Source organism: Cygnus olor, chromosome 1, assembly GCF_009769625.2.
Source record: "Cygnus olor isolate bCygOlo1 chromosome 1, bCygOlo1.pri.v2, whole genome shotgun sequence".
NCBI lineage: Eukaryota > Metazoa > Chordata > Aves > Anseriformes > Anatidae > Cygnus > Cygnus olor.
The window spans coordinates 75,591,029-75,616,247 of NC_049169.1; the positions used below are offsets into that span (position 1 = coordinate 75,591,029).

General features: G+C 35.2%; 1 protein-coding gene across 10 annotated transcripts in view; it reads right to left on the reverse strand.

The window, feature by feature from the left end:
• ARNTL2 (aryl hydrocarbon receptor nuclear translocator like 2) overlaps positions 1–25,219 on the reverse strand; it is a 40,692-nt gene that overhangs the window by 14,686 nt on the left and 787 nt on the right. For 3 of the 10 annotated variants that reach the window (XM_040545146.1, XM_040545143.1, XM_040545152.1), the window contains exons 2-12: positions 18,003–18,147; positions 16,779–16,814; positions 12,718–12,756; positions 10,357–10,514; positions 8,028–8,107; positions 7,266–7,358; positions 5,215–5,332; positions 4,205–4,348; positions 2,306–2,546; positions 1,223–1,329; positions 487–637 (exon numbers count right to left, since the gene is read on the reverse strand). In XM_040545146.1, coding sequence (XP_040401080.1) covers positions 487–637; positions 1,223–1,329; positions 2,306–2,546; positions 4,205–4,348; positions 5,215–5,332; positions 7,266–7,358; positions 8,028–8,107; positions 10,357–10,514; positions 12,718–12,756; positions 16,779–16,814; positions 18,003–18,147 — 1,312 coding nt within the window. Of the gene's footprint in view, positions 1–486; positions 638–1,222; positions 1,330–2,305; positions 2,547–4,204; positions 4,349–5,214; positions 5,333–7,265; positions 7,359–8,027; positions 8,108–10,356; positions 10,515–12,717; positions 12,757–16,778; positions 16,815–18,002; positions 18,148–19,832; positions 19,883–20,397; positions 20,592–22,025; positions 22,082–22,357; positions 23,086–25,219 lie in introns of those variants that run through there. The other 7 variants (XM_040545149.1, XM_040545145.1, XM_040545151.1 and 4 more) reach the window with 6 other exon arrangements.

Consider the following 25,219-nt stretch of genomic DNA (forward strand, 5'->3'; position numbering starts at 1 on the left):
TTACTGTCTCATAGGCTCTTCCCTTGCAATCAATTTGGAGAGTATCTTCTTGTCCTGCCTTGCATTTCTACTATCTATCAATGATGCTTCTCCATATTCTGACACATGGCAGGTAGGGCAGCACTTAAAATTAGGCCCACCAACACATGTAGTCTTACAAAGCTCAGGAAGAAAAGTAGAAGTAACTTCACATTTCCATTTTTTCATATCTATTATCTTTAAAGACCTTTCCTCTCTTCCTTTAATAAACTCTTTCCTGTTTTTCTACTAGTAAATCACACATTTTTCATAGTTAAATCCACGACCTAAGCCTGAAATCAAAATCAACTGGTAAATGCAAAATGTTTTTCCAGGTTACTCAACCTCTTTGTGCACTGCTGATATTTTCTAGTCTTGTTCTGCTTCTTAAACAGGTTGCTTTCTATCAATGCTAGCTGTAAATAAGACAAAAATTAACATAGGGAATTCATATAACAAATTACTTACAATACTACAGTGTTGTTTGATACAATGTACTCCAGTTCTTTGGTCCATGGATTCATGAAACTAAACCACTGACTCTTTAAAGTAACAAATGTCCCATCTTTTGCTCTAAATTTGTAGGAATTTGTAAATACTTTTTCTTTATTCTGCAACACTAAATAAGAAAGGAGAATTATGATCACTAATACTCTGGAGGACAGAGTTAAACTAAAAAAAATGGTTTGTGATATCATAAAGCCAAAATGTTTTTGACAATCAGAAATACAAATCAAATGCCATTAAAATTGACAGGACAGAAACCCTACTGAAATCAAACTACATTTTTAACAATGCTATTCATCTTAAACATGAGCCCATGTACTAAGTTTCTGCAAACCACTAGCAGGGAGACTTGGTGAACTTTAATAACTGGTGTCTTTATTTAAGTGATTAGTCACATTTGCTCTCCAGGACTTATTCCTCTTTCTAACAAAGAAGAATTGAAGCGGAAGGTTGAAAGAAGCATTAATGTTATTCCCTTGCAATTAAAGCACTGCACCAAGATCCAAGACAACAGAAGTTTCTCCCTGTTTTTGTTACACACTTTATGTGGGCATGTCTTCATGTAGATGTAGAAAGGGACAATGCTAAGATTGTTTAACTTTATTAATTCCCAGCTTCTGATTTTTTGATTTGTACTGTTTTCACATAGCAATTACATGTAGTTGTATACAGCCTGGGAGGACCAATCGTTTTGTACCTTCTTTATGTTTTTCAGCTAGATGATTGTGATCATCTTGATGGCAGTACTCGTAACAAGAAGTTCCTAGAAGCTCTTGTGGCAGATACCCTAAAATTGCTGTTGCACTGTTAGAAATAAAAACATGATCTACAGTAGATTCAAACAATTACAAAGCTTGGTTTCTTCAGTATCAGATAAAGCAGAAAATGAATATTTAAAGAAATAGATGCTTGTGTTCATGTTTGGGAAAAGATACAGCACTAGTATAGCTCTAAACCAACAGGAAATATTAACTGCAGTTTACCTTGGATCTGTTTGCAATGAATAATACAGGATACCAAGATTTTGCAATGAATGGCAATAGAAAGACAAAATAACAGTGTTTAAACATGCAAACCATGTGTATGCACAATTTAAATGCACACGAAGTATAAATCACTATTAGCTCTTCCAATTAGCCAGAGTACTGAACCCACATAATGAGTCATTAAAAAACAGCTAAATTTTGCTCCACCATGTTAAGGAATAAGTTTGAACTGATACTTTTAGATGAAAGATGACTGAAAGCAATAAAAATCTTCCAGTGGCATTAATGAAATTCAGTCTGTATTACTGACAAAAGTACTTTTTAAAGAAGTTCAGAAAATAGGAACTTGGCTTTCACTTCAAATGAAATAATTTGGTAACTCATTTAAATATAATGTATTCGTTCCAAATATTAAGATTTTAACATGCAGTAATTTTGGTGAAGTGCTTATTACTTTTTTCTCTGTCAGTGCAACTTATAAACAAAAGTCATATATAGAGATACGAAGCTCTAACTTGAGATTTTTCTTTACAAATAAATACACGAGTGTATTTTATTATGTATTTTCATCTTTCTAGCCTACCTTTTCCTACAGAGTGGTATACTTTTTTGCTACATTATGTTTAACAAAAAGAAAGTCCAAAAAGAAAGTCATTGATTCAGGAGAAAGCTCTTCCTGTGTACAAAATCTAGAAATTCTATCCTGCTTGAAACATCATGTGTCTTTCTCACAGAAAAGACTAGAAAACCTATCTAGTTGTGATTTTCTCTTCACTACAGAAGAAAATGCTTACCGCTGATCTACGTAAACAAATTTTCCATCCATGGCAAATCGTGTAACAAATTCTGTTGCTTTGACTTTTATCTCTCCACTCTTTTGTGGAACAATGTAAGGGTGTAACCTCCCAATTGCAACAAGACAGTTAAAGTTACTACTGTCCTTTTCTACATCATTTTCCTCTTCTACTCCCACCTCGCTAGGAGGCCAGTTCTTCATGTACCCAGTACAGTGAATGGTACAGTATTTCCTGTGATCTAATAAGAAGAAATAAAATCAGCAGTTACAGTTCAAAATGTTTTTTGTTGTTGTTGTTTATTCCTTTCACCGTAATACCAGCAGTCATATTTTATGTTTACCTACAACAACTGTAAAAGGCTATAGATAGTTTTACAGAGTACTTTTAAATTAATTTCATATTACTTAATTTTGGCTTACCTGGATAGAGCACTTCTAGCCCTATATAAGATTTAGTAAGATAAATTATAGGTGTTGACAGTGCAAACAGTCTCACAGGAAAAAAAAAAAACAGTCTAGTAACTCACAGATCACTTTTTCTTTATATTGTTTCTTATATATTGTAAATTAAAATAACCCGTGGCAGCATTCTGTGGCTTCCAAATCAATTTATCTTATATGAACACTATGATCTTAACATAGTTTTACAGCAGCTACTAAAAGAATCGACCAAGATTACAACACAAAACAACCCAGCTTACTTTCTATTTATATAAGGTTTCCTAATTCCTCAATTTTTCTGGGAATAAAAATATCAAAGAGACTTAAGTTACAGCATACACTGCTTATATAATATGTAAATAGCCTAATTTGCATCAACGCATAGATATAACATACCATGTGCTGCAGTAACTATCTTTAAAACAAATTGCCAAAATATTCTTAATAACTGTATTCTTACCAAATTATGATTTACATAGATTTGACTGCATTAACTCTATCAACTACGGAAAACATCAATTATCACTGTAAAATGAAAAACTGAGGTATTTATTCTGCTGTGATTGTCAGTTTACCAGATTTACAATGTGATCTCCCTGAATAGTGCTTTCCCGAAGAAGCATTTATATGTTAAATAGTCTTATCATATTAGTTGGCACATCAAAGGAGATGGAATTCTATTTACTTACAATGACAGACCTATTTTTAAATTTATTCTTGTATATTCTATCTCAACAGTAACAGGTTATTGAAATAAAAAAGGAGGAAGATTTATTCAGGATCAAATCATTTCTGCACACTTTTGCAAAAATCAATGCCAAGGTATTAAACAAAAGCTGGAAATTACGTTTTTTAAAAAAAAGATTCATCCACTAAAAACTTGACAAGAATATACTTGCTGCACAGGCATACCAAAACTAAATTGAAACTATAAACTAGATTAAAATTATTGGAAAAAAATAAATGGAATACATTGATAAATTAACTTCACCATTAAAAACCAAAAATGGAAAACTCATACTTCGTAAGTACACACAACACAAAATGTAAATCAGATAAAAAAGTTTTTACTTGCTTTTTTTTCCCTCCAAAACAGTAGATTTTGCAGGCCTGATTCATACAGTTATCTTCAAGACACATGTTACTTAGTTTCATTCTTCTGATCTGCTCCAGTGCTTTCAAAAATTTCCCTGAGACTTTAAAATTTGACTAGAACAGACTGCGTGCTCCTAAACAGGCACTGAAACTCAGGTTCCTTCCTCCCTCCCTCTTTTCAGGGGTGAACAGGGAGGAGAAAGAGTACAATTAGACTGTTTTTCAAGATGTGTCTTCAGTACATATTTACACTTCGCTACAGCTACTTTGTGATAACTACAGGGGTCATGCTACTGACTTGGAACTTAAATATACCAAATTTCAAGACAAAGCCCCCACTTCAGCTACACTGTTTGAATACCTTTCTTCTTTGGGTTGGGCAAGCACTCCTTCTCTTCTTTGACTGCGGTCCTACTACATTTTATCCGACAGAAGAAGGAACGTCGAGCGCCAGAATTCAGTCGAGCTGGTCCAGCTTGAAAATCTGTGTGTACTTGCAAGCCAGCTTATAAAGATTTAGTAAAGTAGTTTAAAAAAATAATCCAGCAATAAAACTGTTGAGTCCAAGGCCTAATATTCATTTCTGTTTCTAGTACATTCTCCTTACTGTTCAGTTGCCTAATTTTTGTCCTGACAATTAAAAATGAAAAAGGTCTAATAACTTAAACAAGGCAGAGAAAATGTGGCCGTCACACATATTCCAAAATTAAAAAGAACTACCAAATTAAACTTAAGCCATACATGACATTTTGAATTATATTTTAATAAATACACTTTATAAACTTTCAACTTCTATTTGGTACACAGAAGTGTGAAAATGCTTATAAAAGTCAGCTATAAAATAGTTATTAGCTGCAGAGTACATAATGCTTTCCATATTAGAAATAACTGTAAACAAAATAAGATTCGGTTAAATTAGGATCGACACTTAGCATTTTCAGAGAAGACAGGGATTCTTGATATTGAAGTATTTTATCCCATGTTCGACTACATCAGGTCTTTTGTATTGACAAGACCTATCAAATACAAGAAAAAAAGTAGTATGCCTGGTAGGAAGAATGTCAGACGACAACTTGGTAAATGTTTAACAATGCAAATTTAAATCCCTCTTATTATATAAAGTAAGTTCTTTTCTGGGCTAGTTTTTAAACTCTAAGCGCATTCTAAGCAGCAGATAAGCATTCAAGTGTCTGGTTCATAGAAACCATATTTCAAGTTTGTACATCCATGCATATATAAGCACGTGAATATCTCCTGCATAAGAACAGAACTTATTGCACATATGAACACATGAATATGTCCTGCATAAGAACTGAATTTTATTAACATCTCTTAAAAAAAGAAATCTGAGTACATTCACATATGACTTACTTTTGCCATCTACAAGCTTTTCTCTGGGAGAGACATCTGAAGATGAAAGTTGCTCCTTCACTTTGGCAACATCTTTCGGATGCAAGTAATCAAACAAACTTTGTCCAATTAAACTGGCCTATTAAAAAAAAAAGAACCCCACTGTTTTAGGGCACTGAACACATTTAACACCTCAGAAAAACCACATTCTATGTTACTTAAAAAAAACTTTAAAATGTCACAGTTTTTCTAAAGTTCTGTATTTCAATCTGCATTATCTTTCCATTGTTTAATATTATTTTTTATATAAATGGGGTAGCAAAAAAATATTTGTAACTTCCCTTTGAAAAATACTAGTTGCATATTAATAAAGAGTAAGTGCTATAAAACATATATATATATATATATATATATATATGTTTTATTTACTTAACACAACTCCTGATCCTGAAGCCAAAGAAGGTTATGTGCAAAACAACTCCCCTCACAGATTATTTTGGTTATGGAAGGGAAAAAGAAAAATTCATTTAGATGGACAGAACAGCATTGCTAAGCCAGGAACTGTCTGGAAGCTGCAAATGGCTCAGCTCACTTCAGCACTCCTTGCTAGGGGACATTCACAGTGATCTCTCTAGCTGGGATCCTTTCAACCCGCTCAGTCTGCTCATCCAAAGCTTGTCTGCTGCACTGGTGTAGGCACTGCTACCTTCTCTTGGAACAGGAAGGAATTCTCACAGAAGTGGGCAAGCTTTGTTTTTTGATGGCCTACCTTCACCACGGCAGGTCAAATCAAAGGGTAGAAAGAAGCTGTGTTGATAATCATATTCCAGACTCAAACTGCAACTCATTTTGGACCCTGGCCACTTGCTACATGATCACTGCATAAAACGGGAGCACCTCTCTAATAAACTACAACCAGAAATACATTTAATGAAAATCTTCAAAGAAAGCAGGATAAATATTCAGCCTCTTTCATTTACCCAGTCCCCATCTAACCCTAATGAAAAGGGAAAATGATGAGTGCCCCTGAGAAAGGCTAATAGCAGCCCTGTCAAAATACGTAGGTTTAACAAACAGACTATGCTGCAGGATGGGACTCATAACCCAGAGCAGTTCCTAGATAAGCAAATAAATCCAGGACTTAAGACAGTTAAATTCGCTAAACCACTTTGGCTGGAACAGTGAAGATCTTATGGGTTTGGAGGCAGGTATGATTAACGTGAGAGACTCCAAATTGTACTTTTGAGCAAGTTCAGTATAGAGGTTCTCAAAAAAATCTGCTTTATGCTTGTTACAAAATAAAATGATTCATTTAACTTTAATTTAAATAAGACATAGTTCTGTTTAAAGAAAATCTATAAAACAGAATTCAGATTGGTTGACCTTCCTCCTTTAATCAAAGCGAATGTAGCACAAATAGTTTCTAAATTATAGAAGTAGACAGATGGAAGCACTAATTGTTTTAGCCTGTTTTTGGAATGGGAGTCACAGAAACATGAACAAGTTATCATGCTTTTATTATCTGCAGTAATTCCTTATGATGTTAAATGTCACCTCACACAAAGTAATTATATGTAGCCTATTCTACAGGTTAAGCTAACTCATACAGTTTCCTACAAGTTAAGATTATATAACATGGATGGTTACTGTGGGTGAGGTGATATATGGTGCATCTGAGCCTAAAGGCACTACACCAAGGAGAGCTTTAACTCATGCTGCTGAATAACCAATTTTCCTCAGGCAGAACAACAAAAAATCACTTAATCATTCAACAAAAAAATGGGGATAAAATTAGGACATCTTCAAAATATCCTTTTAGTTTAGACTAGCAGTTCTCTTAAGTACAATCAATTGAAATCCAGTGCTATTGCTCAGGTCACAAACACTGACCACACTTACAAATACTTATTCCAGGAAATTCAGTTTTACTTTGTTGTTACCAACAACATTCCAAGAAATGATACAAAAGGACTCTTTTAAAAATAAAATACAGTAAAATGTAAAAGCTTAAATATTTCTAAGTAAAAGAAAATGCAAGGTAAAAACAAACCAAGAAACTCAAATATAACCACCTGATCATAATTTAGTATTTTGCAGACTGATTCTGAGACAAACAGAATTTTTCCTCTGTTACATCCAACCACAAACAGGAATCCATCTGCTGCCTGAAAATACAAAGATACTGTCTTAAAAAACATACAATTAAAATATACAATGAATACTGATGACTACAAGGAGGTACACTTTTAAACGTGAAATGTTTTTATTAAATAAAAATCACACCAAAAAGCAATTAAAAAGATTGCAAGGACCAAATCAGACCTTCCACTGCAGACAGCTAGAGTTTCCTAAACACAGCTTTGGGAAAGAGAATGCCAGCTGCAAAACAGCTTAACTTGGAGTCATCTTACAGATCTCGCCAAACTGTGTTATTGCAGCAAAGGAAAAGAGAAAATAGCTGCAAATGAGAAAGGGTAAGGGGGTGTGGGTGTATGCCTACATGCAAAAACAGGAAGATTTTCTTTCAGGCATTATTTCCACATCTTGAAGCACAGCAAGTAACTGCAAGTATATTTATGCATAATTAAAAGCATTCCATATACTTGCATGCAAGTTTCAATATCAGCATAAAAAACATTTTATGTATGAAACATGCTGAGTATATCTTAGTGAAAAGTCCTGTTTAGTGTACAGAGGTTACAAACCAAAACTCATCAACTACATCAAAGCACTTGCTTGAAGAAAAAGACGGGGAGGGCAGCTCTCTCAAAATAAAAAGTTAATAGCAAGCTTTAATAAGGACAACAATTAACTGAGAGTTGCTTTCTACTTACCCTAAGGATTAACTGTCTGAGCTCATCATCCTTTAAAAATGAAGGTTTATATCGAACTTCGGTATAAGAGCTAGTGGAACCTGGAAAATAGCTTATTTGTAAACATGTATACAATATCAAAAGATATATTTCAAAAGATATATTTGAAATTTATTTTTAACATAGTTATATTTAATTTTTACTTTGTAAATTCTCTTTTCAATCACAACAGCTGAATAAAAATTTATAAAAGATTTTTTTTTTTTTTAAAGAACCAAACAAACCTCTTAAACATACACTGATACTGAATATGGGCATACCACCAGTTACTTCCTTGCCTTTTATTTCGCAGAAAATAAGGAAGCTTCTGATCAGATATCTTTAGTATACTGCTACAGAAAAGGTATTATGAGCTCTGCATTACCTAGAAATATTTTGTAGACCTATTTCAGAGCCCTTAATATCTGCTGAATCTGAGTAATTCCTATGTTATCAATTGCCTTTTGGCATGAATAAGGCTTCATTAGTACTCTATATCCAGTCATCCAAAAAATCACTCTGTGTAGTTACACTGAATAGGTATTGTATGTTTGACTCACAACATATTACTGTTCTATCATCCATGGCAAACACACTAAAATCCTCCTTAGCCATTACAAGTATTTTCACATTTTTTTCTAGGTATTTTTTGAGGTATATAGCGGTTGAACTTGCCAACGAATTTCAGCATTTGCTGTAATTCCATATAGTATCTCTCATTGTCTTAAAGCATTTGTTTTGAAGATACACATAACAACTATGGCAGATAAAGTCCAGTTTTCCTAAACCATTGTTAAAATAACACTGTTTGAGCTTAAGATTTCTCATTTCATTGTCAAGATGTAGATGCTTGTTTAAACTCTAAGTGCAATTACTACCCTGCTAATCTGTGACATTATTTCTTTATGCACAATTCTCAGCCTACTTAGACCGGAGGACTTCCAGAAATTCCTTCCAACCTAAATTATTCTGAGTCCATAACTGTCAAGATAGTCACATAATTAATTTCATACATTGCTTTGACTTACAACTAAAGAGGTTCTTATCAGATGCGTTTATCCATAATCAGATTTTTGGCAAGGCACAGAGTCTTTGATCTTTGCTTACAGTTGACCAAATTATTATTCTGAAACAGTGTTGCCAAAAAAAACAAAACAAGAAAATTTTGCATGCTGCTGATAGACCAAGCAATAGGTAACTTGTATTTGGATGTTAATTTTTCTTAGGGGAGAAAGAAAACCCTTGAACAAAGCAAGAATAGCAAAAAGAGATGAAAGAATATATCCTGGTTTGACTCTGGCACATACACAAAACCACTCAATGAAATCCATATTTACTTTGTTATATGGCTGGAGACATAAGCATTTAATAAGTCTTTTTCCTAGCACTCTATAAAATTTTGTGGTGTTTCAGACTTAAATGTAATCAGCCATATTAAAGTATGTCTTGCAATGTTTCTTTTGACTACTGTCCTTGCAAGCCAAAAAAACAAAAAGAAGAAAGATGATCATATTCAAATTTCATTTTTTCTTTAGTTTTATGCAAATAGTTATTGTTTTATAAAACTACACTGTAAAAGATGAAACTGATCACTGAAGTAAGTTCTCTGTGCTCCCTATCAGTGCAACTACTTAGATCAGTTTCTTTAGGTAAGGATTAGCATGGTTTCCCATTGTTGAGAAGACTTTTTTCTGATGTCACGCTACACAAACAACTCATTGGAAGTATTCAATATTTCATAAGTGACTTGGTTTTCAACTTAAAGTCTTCCCAGAATTTAGTTATTTTTTTAAAATGGTCTTTTTCAATGACATTGTACATTACAAAGTCAATAATTAAACAGGAAATTCCAATACAAAGGGCTGATGCAATCACAAACTCTGCAGTAACAAACATTAGTTTGAAGACCATTTTCTTCTCACTAGCAGTACAGCTACTGATGTTAGTATAGCACCACAGGTATTACTGTTAAAGAAAGTATGATGGAAAGTTGAGAGGCAGCAGAACATTTAATTTGAGGGTTAGAAAATAACAGAAGATGGAATTTCTTGATTTTTCTATAATTTTGAAAAGGTACAGCCTTAGCTAACAAGGTATCAGACACTGAAGTATTGCTTATTATAGCAGAAAAAAATATAAATAAATGAAATTCTGGAAACTACAAATGTAAAATTAAACGAAGCACAGACTCAGAAATGAATTCAGCAAGGAAACAAAACAGAAGACCTTAGATGTATTTAACATCAAAGAAAATATGTAGTATAACTCATGATAGAACAAGGACTGTCAGGATTAGTTTCCTAAAACCTACCTTTTAAAGATTTTAAGTGTTGCACAGCCATCCGTAAAACTGTAAGTTTATCTAGTTTTCGTGCCATGGGGTTGCACTGGGGTATCATAGCAGACAATTCCTCTATCAAATTATTCATTTTGTCTCTTCTTCGTTTCTCTGTTTGACTGTGAGCCTCTCTAATAAGAAAAAAAATATTTTAAGGTGTGGAACACACAATTTTCCTCATAATATTCATCAATTTAATTTTGGGAATGGAATGTATCATGAGAAGTATCACTGCACTGAAATGTTTTTTTATACACATGTAGTTGACAATTGGATTCATGTGAACAAAGTAGCAACGGTCACAATAATGAAGTGAAATATTGCAAAAACTTGATCATATATGGCAGAAACAAGAGTTGATGAAGACTTACAAAACTGAAATTCTTCTTGTGACCCTTGAGGCCCAAGTGAATACCTTGACATCTTACTGTATACCAGACATTTGATGTCATTAGTAAACATTTGAAGACATTGCTGCTCTCTAGCCTGTGTAAGTAAGATGTGGAATTCATTCTACTACTATTTCTTTTTAAACAAATAATGCTCTAAGCACTCGCTGAAGCATCTCTGAGCTCTGTCTATGCAAACTCACAATAATCCAGGATGAGCAATGTCTTCTTGTTGTTTAATTATCTTGAAAATAACTCGTATTGAAAAAAAGACACAAATACAAGCATTTACTCACAGCACAATTGACAGTTACATGTGGTTATAAGAGATGCTGTGGAAACTGAAAGAAAAAGCTATGTTTCATCTATTTTTCACTACAGGTATTTCAGAAAGCTTTCCCCCTTCATTCACCTAGTAAGGTGAATTAAGGACAGGTTTCAGCCTCTGTGCACACCCTATGTCAGATTTCATCTCAATAAGCCTCCATCCAAGAATTCAACCACCTGAAAAGAGCTTCTCTTACACAGTTTTCATCATAAAATCCCCTCTAGGGCACACAACATTGCACATCACAAATACATTTTTATCTCAGGTCACCCTTTCTCAAATTCTTTCTAGTCAATTATGTTGACTTTCTAGCTGATCATCTTCCCTCTACCGTTTAGCTGGTCAAGAAAAGTTGAATTAATTCTATTCCCTTCTCACTCAGAAGACAAGCTAGCCACTCATTTAAAATGAGGATTATTTTCCTTTCTGATTGAGACCAGACACAATGGCAGTTAACTGACTCAAGCAACATGTTTTGGTTAACTGATTCCCAAATTCTTCCTTTTAGGTGTACTGTAACAAAGCATTGATGATAATAAAGTTTAGTAACTCTGGCCTGTTAGAAAGAGTGAAATACAATTTTAAAGATTTAGTCTTCTATGTTTTTAATTATTTTTCTTTGGAAGCACAAAAAAGAAATTCCCCCTCCACATGGATAATTTTGGATCACTCATAGTAATCTGCTTTCCCCCCCTCCCACCCCTGAAGCCTTTTTTAGTTTACTTTCATCAGTTATTCTTGGCTCACCCCACTTTACCTTTGTATCAGGGTAGGGACAGTCAAGTAATATATTATGTATGCTCTTTGTACTTCGAACCTCAGGAAAATGGTTACAAACATATGGGGAAACAGAACAATCTTCCACACCTCTAATATTTGAGAATAATTTATGGATGCAGAAATCTTAGTGAAACTTGATGATTCAGAAAGCCTGCTGTTACATTCCCCAGTTATAAGCAGGAAGGGAGAAGAGCAAGTTTCCTAATAAGCTTGTGAAAAGGAACACTGGACAGAGATTAACTGTTGATGAAACCTTCAAAAATGTCTTCCAATATATACTTTTTTTTATAAACTAAAAATCCATCATCTAAGGAAAAAAATTAACAGTACAACACAAGTATCAAAGCAATGTACAAAACACAGTCTTACATAGTGATCTGAGATACTCATTAAAGAAAAACAAATTTTGGTGTTTAAAAAACTGTAAATTTGTTTTGGAACACTATTTCATTTCTTCCATTTAATTTAATGTAGACCAGATGATCTTGGAGGTCTTTTCCAACCTTGTTGTTTCTATGATAATTACTAGTTAGCATATTGCATAAATAATGCTTTTGACAAGTACTTTCTGCAAATTTTAATTTGCATTAAGGTAAGATGTGAGTTCACAGTGCAGTGGCAACCATTAAGTAATTCCATATACGAGCACTTGTTCCAGAACAACAATTCTTTGTCATGCTTTCACTGAATCCATTTTTGTGTGGGATAATTCTTAAATACCTCCATGTGTAAACAAATCTAGAAGAAACAATTCCTAAATTCACGCAGACTGAGTATCAGCTAGCTTCCTTTATACACAACTTGAGTGTATAGTATTTAATGCTATAAAGTTAGTACCTGAAATCTTTTATCTTATGATGTTCTTCATCTTCACTCCTAGAGAAAACAAGATATAGAGTATTACAATGAGTATTTAGTACTAGGCACTTCTTCCATGAATTCAAGAAGATACAGAAAATGCTATAAATTTACCGTCACTCTGACAAAACCAAAACCACAAAAATTCCTAACACAAACATCTAGAAAGTGATGCGTAACACAAATAGACAAAAGCATAATTTCCAATATTTACAGCTGTTATGTGAACATATTGCAGGGATATTTCATTATTATAGAGCTATTTCTAACCTAAAGAAAACAAAATTAATGGAACATTCAAACAGCTTAAGTCCAGTCTTGATTTAGTGTATTTTTGTTTTTCAACTTTTTCAAGGGTCCTCTATTCATGTTCTTATTTCCAAAATCTGATTACCAAAAGATTAAAAAACAACCCTAGCCTAGGCTGGGCCTAAAATATAACCTATTTGCTCAAGGACCAAAAAAGAAGTAAAAATTAAAATTTTCCCATACCCCACAGCAATGACTGAAAAGAGTCTATATAAGAAAACCATAAATGAAAGATAATCATAGCACCAATATCACGATAAATACTTAGCAGCAGGAAAACTTAAACAATAATTCAAAGGCAATGATCTTTTCTCTTCTCCAAGATCACAGTATTCCCCACCACAATCTTTAAGAAATTCAGAAAGTGGCCTAATAGACGTCTTGCCAATTCAGTATGAGCAATTTGGTACTTGCAGAGAGGCAGTTCCATACTAATATTGGCAACTATTTTCTTTAAAAGAAATGGATACGAGCATTTTTTAAATCTATACAACAGTACTTCAGCTTTTTTTTTTAATTCAGCAGTGGAGACATCTCATGCAGTACTCTAAGTTCCATTCCAGAGGAGAGACCTGCTAGCTTCAATATCATTTTAGAAGATGTGTACGTTGTGGCAAGATTGCAAGGAGACAGGCCAATCAAGCAGTGGCTATTTCCTATAAGGAAATAGAAGTAGGAAGTGGAAGGAAAGTTGGAGACTAGAGCTTTAGAAAAGACTTCAAAAGCTGCTTCCACCTACAACCAAGCACTGACCCCAGTAAGGATGCAGCAGTCAGAGTCAAATTAACACAAGATTCAGAGATCCAGCTGTTCAACCTGGATTTTACTAGAACCCAGGCATCTTCCAGGCAGTCTGATAAGCCCGAACTCAGGATTAGGTTGGACTCACATGACCCTAGAATTTATCTTCAGTGAAACTGTTTCAGATCTGGAGGAGTTATCAATACCTAATATTTCTTCTTTCATTTTGAAATAAACTTTTACCAGAAATGTGCATATACTACAAACGCCAGTACTTAATCCCTTTTTTGTCTCAGCCTTTATTAGCAAGGCCAATTGTTCTCAGCCCCAAGCTGGAAAACAGCGACAGGGACCGAGATGAAGCACCTATAATTCACTAGGAAACTGCAGGTGACCTGCTATATTACTTGATCATTCACAAGTCTATGGGGCTGGATGGGATTCATCCACAGGTACTGACTGAGCTAGCAAAAGGGCTCACCAAGCCACTTTCAATAATTTACCAGCAGTCCTGGCTAACTGGGGAGGTCCCAGTTGACTGAAGGCAAGAAAACATAACTCCAATCTACAACAAGGGCTAGAAGGAGGATCCCAGGAATCACAGGCCTATCAGTCTGACCCTGGTACCAGGGAAGGTCATGGAGCAGATCATCTTGAATGTCATCTCACAGCACACACAGAAAAAATCAAGTAAGCAGATGCAACCAGCATGTGTTCACAGAGGGCAGACCCTGCCTTACTGACCTGATCTCCTTCTACAGTAAGGATGACAGAAAGGCTATATGTGTTGTTTACCTGGATTTCAGTAAAGCACTTGACACTTTCTCACAGTATTCTCCTGGAAAAACTGCTCAAGGCTTGGACAGGCATACGCTGCTGGGAGAAAAACTGGCTGTACAGCCAGGCTCAGAGAGTCCTAGTGAGTGGCACAGTACTGGGGCAAGCTTTGTTTAACATTAATAAAAACTATCTGGACAAGGGGATTAAGAACACCTTCTGTAAGCTTGCAGACAATATTGAGTTAGGTAGGACTGTCAAGCTGTTTGAGGGTAAAAAAGCTTTGCATAGTCATCTGGATAGACTAGATCAATGGGCTGAGTCCAATCACACAACATTCAACAAGGCTAAGTGCCAGGTTCTGCGTTTAGGCCATAAAAAGCCCATGCCGCAATATAGTCTTGGGGAAGAGCGGCTAGAAAGCTGCCCAGCAGAAAAGGCCCTTGGGGGTGCTAGTTTGACAGCCATCTGAACACAAGCCAGCAGTGTACTCCAGTGTCCAAGAGGGCCAATGGTATCCTGGTTTGTATCTGAAATAGTGTGGTCAGCAGGCCTACAAAAGGGATCATCCCTCTGTGCTTGGAACTGGTGAGACCAAACCTCAAATACTGTGTTCAGTTTTGGGCCCTTCATTACAAGAAGGATGTTGAGTTGCTTCAGCGGTGTGCAGAGAACAGAAAAGAAGCTGGTGTAGGGACTAGGACACAGAACTCATGACAAACTGCTGAGGGAACAAGTTGTATAGTCTGGAGAAAAGGAGGCTGAGGGGAGACCTCATTGTTTTCTATAACTACCTGAAAGGAGGCTGGCAGTCTCTCCTCTCAGATAACGAGCAATAGGACACAAGGAAATAGTCTCAAGTTGCAGCAGGGGAGATTTAGATTGTATATTAGGAGGAATTTCTTCAGAGAAAGGGTGGTGAAGCATTGGAATGGGCTGCCCAGGAAGTGGTGGAGTCCCCATCCCTGAAAAGACATACAGATGTGGCACTAAGGGACACAGGCCAGGGATAGTACTCAACAGGTCAGGTTGGTGGTTGGACTTGGTGATCTTGAAGGTCTTTTACAACCTAGATGATTCCTTGATACTGTAAAAGTTACCGTATCTGACCATAAGAGGTAAAGAGATAAAGTAGAGCCACATCACCTGCAATGCAGCATGCAGCCTCTTGACTGTATCTCTTCACTCAGAAGCTTCACTTAGGGAAGAAAGTAGAACGAGTTTGCTGTTCAAGCAACCAGTCACAGCCTTTGATGGATTTACATAGCCTGTCCTAACAGATGTGCTGTTATTGATATAAATAGCTAGGTTAAGGCTACCTTGAACACAGAGTGAAAGCCTACCTCATGGCTCTAATGTAGGTATCCTTAACTTGTACTAGCAAGAACAGGATTGTTATTATTCAAAAGAAATTAAATACTGCCACCTTTTCCTCTATTTTATTATTTATTAATCATAATTCCTTGTTTCTTCTAAAAATGAAGTGAGGGTCTTAAAGACAAAAGAGGATTATCTTTATTCAAAGATTTCCATCATAAGCACAACAGAAAAATCCACAAATAGATTAACAATTTATGCTCAGAAGGTTTTAATACTACCGAATAAATCATGCACCAAATATTGACTACAAGGATAAAATAGAATACTGGACAGCTACATATAAACATATATTCTAAGTAAGGTATTGAGGTGCAGAAAAAGAAATCACAAAGTAATCATGTAACTAATAACTATTCCATAATACACACATAGGGTTTATTTATACCGCACAGCCAATATTAATTTTGGCTTGTCAACTTGTAATAACATTATTTTAACATATATGTGGTAGTTATATTTTAAAAAGCACACTGTGAAGGTTGAAAAAAATTGAAAAACATTTTTAGATGTGCCAGTCCTAGAAGAGCAGAGATATTCCCTTCACCTCCTCAGCCTTATTTAACGGTTACTCTTTTCTTTCCTATTTGTATCTTAATTTCAACATGAAAAGTCTGGTAAACATATGAGCTTGTTAGTGTCATTTTTGAAAGAAACAGTAGAAAACTTTAACACTGAATGGATCTATCCACCCCACTAATTAGCTACACCTTTTGCTACACAAATACATGTCCTTAGACAAGCATTCCTTAAGGCAAACCACACAGCTTAGCTAGACAAATGGGAAACTGTGACAGAACACTGAAAACAGAAATGGGTTCATTTATAAAGAGTACCTTTTCTGAGGATCACCATCAACTTCAACTGTGTCCCTGCAAAACAGGTAATGAAGTAAGCTGAATGTACTTTGAAACGCAAGATGACTTGATATACTTAATGGTGCAGAAAAAGAGAGTGTGGAAATCCCACTTGATTATTCACTCATTCTCAGCAAGAATATTAGTCTCTAACAAACTAATTATTAGTACTTATAAAACGATACTTTTTCAACTTGCACATGATTTTTTTTCTGACAGAAGTTTTATGAAATCAGAAACAGATCCAAACTTCAGGAAAACACTATTGAATAACCAGCATTTTCATTAAACACGTAAAATCAACTAGTACTACAGAAAAAAAACAATGGAGACTTCTTTCAGAAGCTATTGTCTTTCTGGAGTTTTCAGAGATCTTCTCGATAGACATGAAGCTGCGAGTTGATGATTACATCAACATGCACAGTATGGCTACATTCTGTAGATCACTGGCCTATATATGGAAAAAGCATGGTTTAAAGAGAATTGCTTTAATAATCACAAATAATGTAAATTTCCTACAACGCCCCCCCTTTTAAAGTCGTTTTTCCACACTTGTAATGAAGAAATGCTTGTAATGCAGTAGATCTGCATGCTGACTTACTTCTAGCTGATAAATATAACTATGAACAAAGGACTTGAAATTATTTTTTTTTGTGAACAATTATTTGGTTAACTGGCATCTGTTTGGCAGTTATAAAACTGGAGAAAACAGCTAATAGTGTCAGTGCACTTGAAGAGACCAAGTACTACTGCAGGAAGGTACTCATTTTTAGGTCACAGTTCTCTCTGGACATTTATATAAATGGCTGCCCTGTTCACTGAAGAAGCAGTTCTGATTCTGCAACTCTACATCAAAGAGATTAAAAATGATATTCAAAAGGTGCACTTCTGAGACTTAAGCTACTTAATAATTAGCTGCAAGCAGAACAAGAAAAAAAGCGCCAGGATTGAAATTTCATTATTAAAGACACATTACCAGACATTTCAGAACAGGAAGACATTATACAAACCTACATATATCACCTGGATTCAAGGATTCTTTTTTCGAGTTTTAAGTGATCAGAACTGTCAACACATTTAGTAGAAACTGAAATAAATAGTTGTAATAAACTTGAGATGTTCATTTGTTATTTTTATGATGCAGTAACTTTCTAATCCTCTTTCCTTAATTTATGTAGAGACACAAATAATCAATTTACTTACTGGTTATCAGAATCACTTCCTTTGCGCTTCCTTGGAATCTCAGCCACAGAAGTGTTGAAAGAAGTGGTAGCAGTCTTAGTTATTGGATTCATGAGGCTGGAGACTCTAGAAGCAATGCACGGGCTTCCATCTATTGAGAAATTATCTATAAATGAAGAAAAAACACTCAGCATTCAATGCAAGCTACATCATCATGCATTCATTCTGATTTTCATTTGTAGAAAAGAAAAAAACAAAACCCACATGTGTAGGTGACTTACACCTCTGACACAAAAAACAAGTTACACTGCTACAACCTACGTACAGAAAACAGCACATCATTTTCCCACAGTCCTATAAAGACCTCCACAACTTATTCAACAGACTAATGCAGTGTAAAATATACCTTTTTCCTCAGTTTCCACAGACTACAGTTAAATCTCCCAGCACCTCAAGCATCCTGCTCCAAAGTCACAAGATGCAGCATTAGCTAGCAGATCCAAATATTAACTCTACATTCAATTTAAACAAAATGAAGTGAACTATGCTTTTTAAACAAGCTGAGCATCCCCCAAAAAGAAAATTTGCTATGTTTCTGACATAAAATCTACACTTATTCATAACATCAATCACATAGGCCAAGAGAGTCTCGAAAGCTTGTCACGTTCTACCTCAGAGTTCCCTTGAAAATTCTCCTATCAAGGAAAACAGCTTTCTTTCTCAGCCAGAAAAAAAAAAGTCACAAGCCAAAATAATCCTAGCAACCTACTGGTAAAGGAACATACTCTCAAGGAATCTAAGCACTAATTCACTTTTTATTCCCTATCTCAGTGCAAAGTTATTACAAAGAATTACCCAGCTGATGCTTAAAGAAATAGAGCTAACTTTGTTGCAGCAACAAAGGCAATCCTTTAGGCTTCCTGTGCTAGTGAGGAAAGTATCCAGCATCATACAACTAGAAACAAGAAAGGATTAATTCCACAAAGCGAGTATCTCCTACTTTTGCAGGAGGCAAAAAACAAATAGGTACTTTCAAAGTCCAGCACGAAGAAAATCTGGATACTTTATTAAGAGTATTTTATTTTACTTTTTTAGCATCTGTGCTGTCTGTAAGAAGAATGAAGCACAGTGCATGCTTTTTTCCCCTCTTGGGTATAAATGCATCTTACAGCAGAAAAATTACCTCCTAGGTTCTCATTTTCTGTTGGAATATTACTCTAGAGAGTTAAATGAAAATAGGCTAATACTTGAAGAACATTGCCTGGTCTTCCACTAATCCTTTCTCTGCCAAGTCAGACTATACAGAGACAACCCGTTTTATTTTAGAAATCTCTTTTAACTCATTAAGCCACATAGGAAGTTCCAAAGAAAAGTAGGTGGCGGAAACAGAGAATCAATAAACACTTCTCAAATAAGTAACAGCCTTTGGGCATCTACAACAGAAAGAAGAGGTAGTTACTTCAAGAACACAATACATTCAAACTAGGGATATTAAAATTATTTTAAAATAAGTTATAAATACAAGGGCACAAATGGTTAATCAAAAAAATTTAAATATTTATCATCACTTCATAGTTTCACTTGATATTTCTGCTACAAATTCTTGCAATTATAAAACCAAACAAAAACAATTCCAAAGGAACTTCTTATTTGTAGGGAGTAGTTTTAATTCATTTCTTTAACAGCAGTCTACAATCACTAAATAAGGTTTTTGAAGTAACAATCATTCTTCATGCATATTCATAAGAGTATTTACTAAACAGAAACCTAAATGTATCAAAGACAAGAATGCTTTCAGCACAACAAATCCTTTCATCCTTTAACAAGGCAGGACAGAACAGACCCACTGACCTAAATACTCCTTTGCACACAGATGGCCAGCCTGCTTCCTAAACCGCTTCCTTTTAAAGAAAAAAAAAGGAATCAAACGATGTGTCATTTACAGCTTTTCCAATTTATCCTTCATACTATCGAAGTAACTACAATTCTTCCTGACACTGGCACTAAGTTCTGAACACTGAACCCATCTCCTCTACACTTCCTAACATCTTTTTCTTAACTAAGAAAAATCAGAATGTTTAGTTTATCAGCAACAATTTATTAGAACTTCTACATCTAAATGTTTAGGTGATAGGCTGAACCCTTACTATCACAGTGACATCTTCAGTGAAATGCCATATTAAATGCTATCTAGATATATCTTCAGGAAGATAGATAATATTAAGAATTTGTATTAATTCCTGCCATGTACAGCATGCAGCATATACTCTTACGTATTTAAAATTATCAAAAAAAGAACAGAAAAGAAAACAAATAGGGAAATAAATTAAAACTTCAGAACTAACTAATGTAGTAGAAAACTAAATATTTAGAATTTCACAGACAAGAACAAGTGTTTTTAATACCTACTACTCACTGAACAAGAAGCAGACAAAAACAGTTCATAAAGCTAGGTCAGCTCTGAGAAGTCAGTAAGAACGCTTTAAAATAATCCCTTCGGGCTTTCTGTAATAGTTCTCACTATGAGACTAGGTGATTCCAAGGTGCTCGCTCTCCCCCTGAAGAACGTCTACCTCCTGCACTCTGTGACGAGAGACTTCTTCACTCTGCCTGTACCACGTTGTGAGAGATGGATAAAGAATCCAATAAATAAGGTGTGTTTCTATGACAGGAGGTTCCTAGCTGGATTCCTACCTTTCATTTGTGCAGCTGAGGGACCTCCTTTTATTTTCCATTTCTGTGAACAGTTCCATACCATTAAAACTAAGCATTTCTAGGAACACATGAAGCAAAACTAAATGTCTCCCACTCTTGCTTCATGAACAATAACACCCAGAAAGACCATCTTTATTACAAATTTATTTTCCTGGATGATTAAAATCATTAGTTACTTTTGAAAAGAGTGACAGAAACAGTTTAGTTCAACTAGATACATTTTGTTTTGCTACTCCAAAGGCTATTACTTACACTAGTTTGGATTGCAAGGCTAACAAAATTCAAATCGACTTTTTTTTTTTTAAACTAATGCTATTAATAATTTCACACTTTTGCTAAGGCCCTGGTATACTGTTGACTGAGCAAATAGACATATGTTTTCAAGGAACTATTTATGATCTGCTTGGTTCTCAGTATTAAGCATGTATACTTATCTATCTTAAAAATATTGAAGAAGCATATTAGGTATGTACATCAGGACAGTCAAATGTAATATTAGAAACAAAAAACAGCGTTGTAAGCATTGTCTCTATAAAAAAGGAAAGTCCATACAAACATATCACGTGAAAAATTGTACATTCTCACTAAACATATTAGAATTAATAAGGCAAAACCTACCATTTAAGGAAGGGCTATAAATTTATACAGTTGGGGAAAAATATGTTCAGTAATTGTTCTGTGTGAATCCCATGCAATGTATTAAAAAACAAGACTTGGGAGACCTACATGTTTCTAATTACTGACAATAATATTTTCTAAACACATGCCACATTTCTGAGCAGTCTGTACCACTAGCAGTTTTAAGGTTTTCAGTTCCTAAACAAACACAGGCTATTAGGAAAGGCTTACGGCCAAACTCCACCAGCCATAAAAGGTGCGATGCCTCCGAGCAAACAATTATGTCCACATCTGAACTAGCCATTCTAGGGCCTCTTGGAGAGTAGCAGACATTTCTAGGGTGATTCATATCAACCTAAAATAGACTCACACAGTTGGTTAGATGAAATTTAACATTTCTAGGGTGATTCATCTCAATCTAAAATAGATTCCCATAGTCAGTTGGATGAAATGCAGCCTGAGTGCCTACCTCCTTCCCTTTGGTAATTACACAAAGAAGAAAGTAGCTAGCTCTGATGCTGTATCTACTCCACTGACATCTGAAGATAAGCAAGGTGAATCCCACCCAAGGTGGTTACAGACCTCTCACGCAGCTGCTGCAATACAACAGCCACAGACAGCACCTGGTAGAGTCACACACAACAAATCCCAGACAGTCCTTCAGAATTATGGCCTTAATTATGCCTTACTGCCACTTCATGATCCACTCACCTCCCTGTCAAAGTTCAGCTTTTGGCTAGCGATAAATTCACTCCCCATGGGCTCTCCTGAAATATTCATTTAATATTAAAACATATTTGTCACTTCTTAGAATCATCAAAATGAAATCGTACAAGATACACATAGGCACTCCAAACATAAGCGGAAAAATACAAGTAATGTAGATATTAATAAATTAATACAAAACCTCTTAACCTGCCCTCATTTTTTTTAAGCAACTAAAAAAAAACATCTAAATCCACCTACTGGGATACTACAGTAAAACATATTTAAAGTAAGGTATCAGTGAGCAAGTACCTTTCAAAAAAAAACAACAAAGCAACCTTTTGGGTGGCATTCTGTGTGCATTTGTCCTCAGAAGATACAACGCAGAACTATTCTCCATGTCACAGCTCAGCAGCTGCTTAAGGAAATCCAAGCTTTGACAAGTTTCAAGAACTCAAAATTGTGTTAGAAGTGAATGTAGTTAAGGTGGCACATCAGTGGTCCTTACTCTAACTTGCTAGATTACTTACTGAAATTGAAATCTACTCACATGAGCTACTAGGCTATGTCTATTAGTAAATACTACAGCAGAGCAGCAGCAGGCCAGCAGAGCAAAGCAGGTGGTTACAGAAGTCCCCATTTCTAGTTTTTCAGTAGTCCAGGGAGCTTATGTTAAATCCCATTCAATCCGGTTCACTTGTCCAAGAAACCTTACAATGCATGTGTTTCAAAGCTGTCTGAGAACCAACCCTTGGTTCAGTCCTTTACATCTGGAGTTGGAGTACATTTGGTATGTGCCTGGAGTGGCATTAACCTTCCTACAATATCATTCTAGCTTAGTTTCTTCTGAAAGGAGTCTACTTCATTTATATCAAAGCTGCAGAGCAGTAAGTGAGGATGACTGAGAATTCACTTCAAAATAATGCTGTTGCTCTGAACCTAAACGCCAACACGTGCACATAGCCTCCAAGTACATACTTGATATAAGGATCTCAGTCTGAAGCCCTTATGAGCACAGTCATAAAGAGAAGCAGAGGTATGAACACACAGAAGTACCTAAGCAACCTAGATTTTCTAAAGTGAGGTACTACTCAAGATGCCAGTTGGATTCTTAAGTTTCGCAATGCTTAAGACATGCTCAAAGTTTTTGTTTGAAGATCTAGAAGTCTCTGGTTTCCTCAGCAATTACAGATGTAACTAGCTGTACATGCACTGGTGCATACTCATACAAGATAGCTATTGATTCAATTAATTTCAAATAGCTTTACATCACGTAAATTGCTTTATTTTACTACAAAACTGTTTTTCTAAAATCATTCTAATGAATTCTTACTGCAGGTTTTTATTACAGAATGAGAAAAACTGTATGCGTATTCTACATACCTACAGTACTTTATGCTGTATGAGGAAGAAAGTTACAGACACCGTGATATGCATCACTTTACAGGTCCTGCAGGCCTGAACACATATAAAGCAGGCAACCGTATTTTCTAAATAGCGGTGAGAGTTGTATTAAATATTCGGGGGTTTACAGCTTTAAAACAGGCCGTGAAAACCATCTTCACAACTACTTACAGCAAGTTTACCATCCGGATCACAGCACACAGTATACCTTCCTTTAAAGCAGGGGCAACTGTTTTAGTCAGTGGTAAGTTATGAAAATACCAGAACGGTATTGTCTAAAACAGGTGTTGTTTTTTTGTGTATCACACTTCATAAGCATGCATAAACAGGAAAAAGATGCATACTTCAGTAAATAGAGAAACTCTTAAAGGTTGATTTAAGAACACTGGATTTGTTTTTATTATCACAAAATGCTGAAAAAATTTAATATCCCAAATTATAAAAATTTAAACCAAATATTAATATAGGCCACTGATTATTTTCTGCATCTACGCTCATTTATTTTCACCATTCAGAAAATATACTCAAGGATCACAACTAATTAAATAATATATCCACTTAATAGATCTCAAACACCAATGACTTGTCCAAACCTATTAGTTTATTAAAAAGTATAACTGTAACTAGCTAATGAAAAGATACCAGACAAGCCCTTGAAAGATTACCCTGCCTTCCTCGTCACTTCCAGGCTCAAATCAGGTCACTGATAGAAACTGAGAGTCTCATATATCTCAGTTCATTACAAGGCGGGGAACAAAACAAACCAAAAAACCTTTCCAATCATATACTGGAAAAGGAATTGAGTATACCTGGTTTTACTTGAATCAAAAACTTGCAAGAAAAGGCTGACTCCATCAAGCCTGCTGAAGAAGTTCCATATTTTCAGCAGCTCCTGGAGCCCAAACAGGGAATTTTCAACAGAGTATGCATATTGATTCACTTTCCAGTCACCCACAAAGTGGTTTTATTTTTATGGTGAAGATGATTCTGAACTGATGTTAACTGTCCAGTTTAGAGTTTGCCTTTAATAATGTGCAAGTATACTAACAATAATGTGTACATTCAAGTGAAAAAAAAATACTAAGAAGCTGACCGGTATGGATCTATTCCCAACAAATGAAGATACTTTTATCTTTAAAAAAGTTGACAGAAAAAGACTGTTTCTTCAAAATCTGTTAAAAGAACAAGTATAAACATTGAGTAACAACAAAACCAGGGAGGAGGGTTTCTTCCACAGTAAAACATAAAAGCCTATGGTTCATTACCTTCCCGTTTGTAAATGGAAAAATAACCACAATGGGCTTTCTTTATTTTTATTATTTCCTTCCCATACATCACATAGAAACAATAAAAGCTTGTTTCAAACACAACTTTATACACTGCAAAAACCGTGTGAAATAAGAAACACTTTGTTTTCAAACACTAATTACTTTCTACAAAATTATACCTGTATTTGAACAGCCAAACGGAGACAGAAAAATGCCTGTTTCTTCTAGACAACTAGGATCCCCATCTATCTTAAAACACATACAGTCCAATACGTATTAAAACAACAACTAAACCTAGAAGAATCAGTGCTAACTAAACAGAACTGCAACGATGGTTTAGGAGAGATTTCTTCACTTCTGTTTTTCAAAACCCCAGAAGAGGAAACAACACACCCGTTTTTAAGGCAGGGGGAGCACAAGCAGCTGCAGCTGGTTTACAACTTGCCTTATTTTAGTACCAGAAACTTAAGATTATGAATAAGAAGATCAAACCTTGCTCACTATACAGGCATAGGCACGTGCACGCAG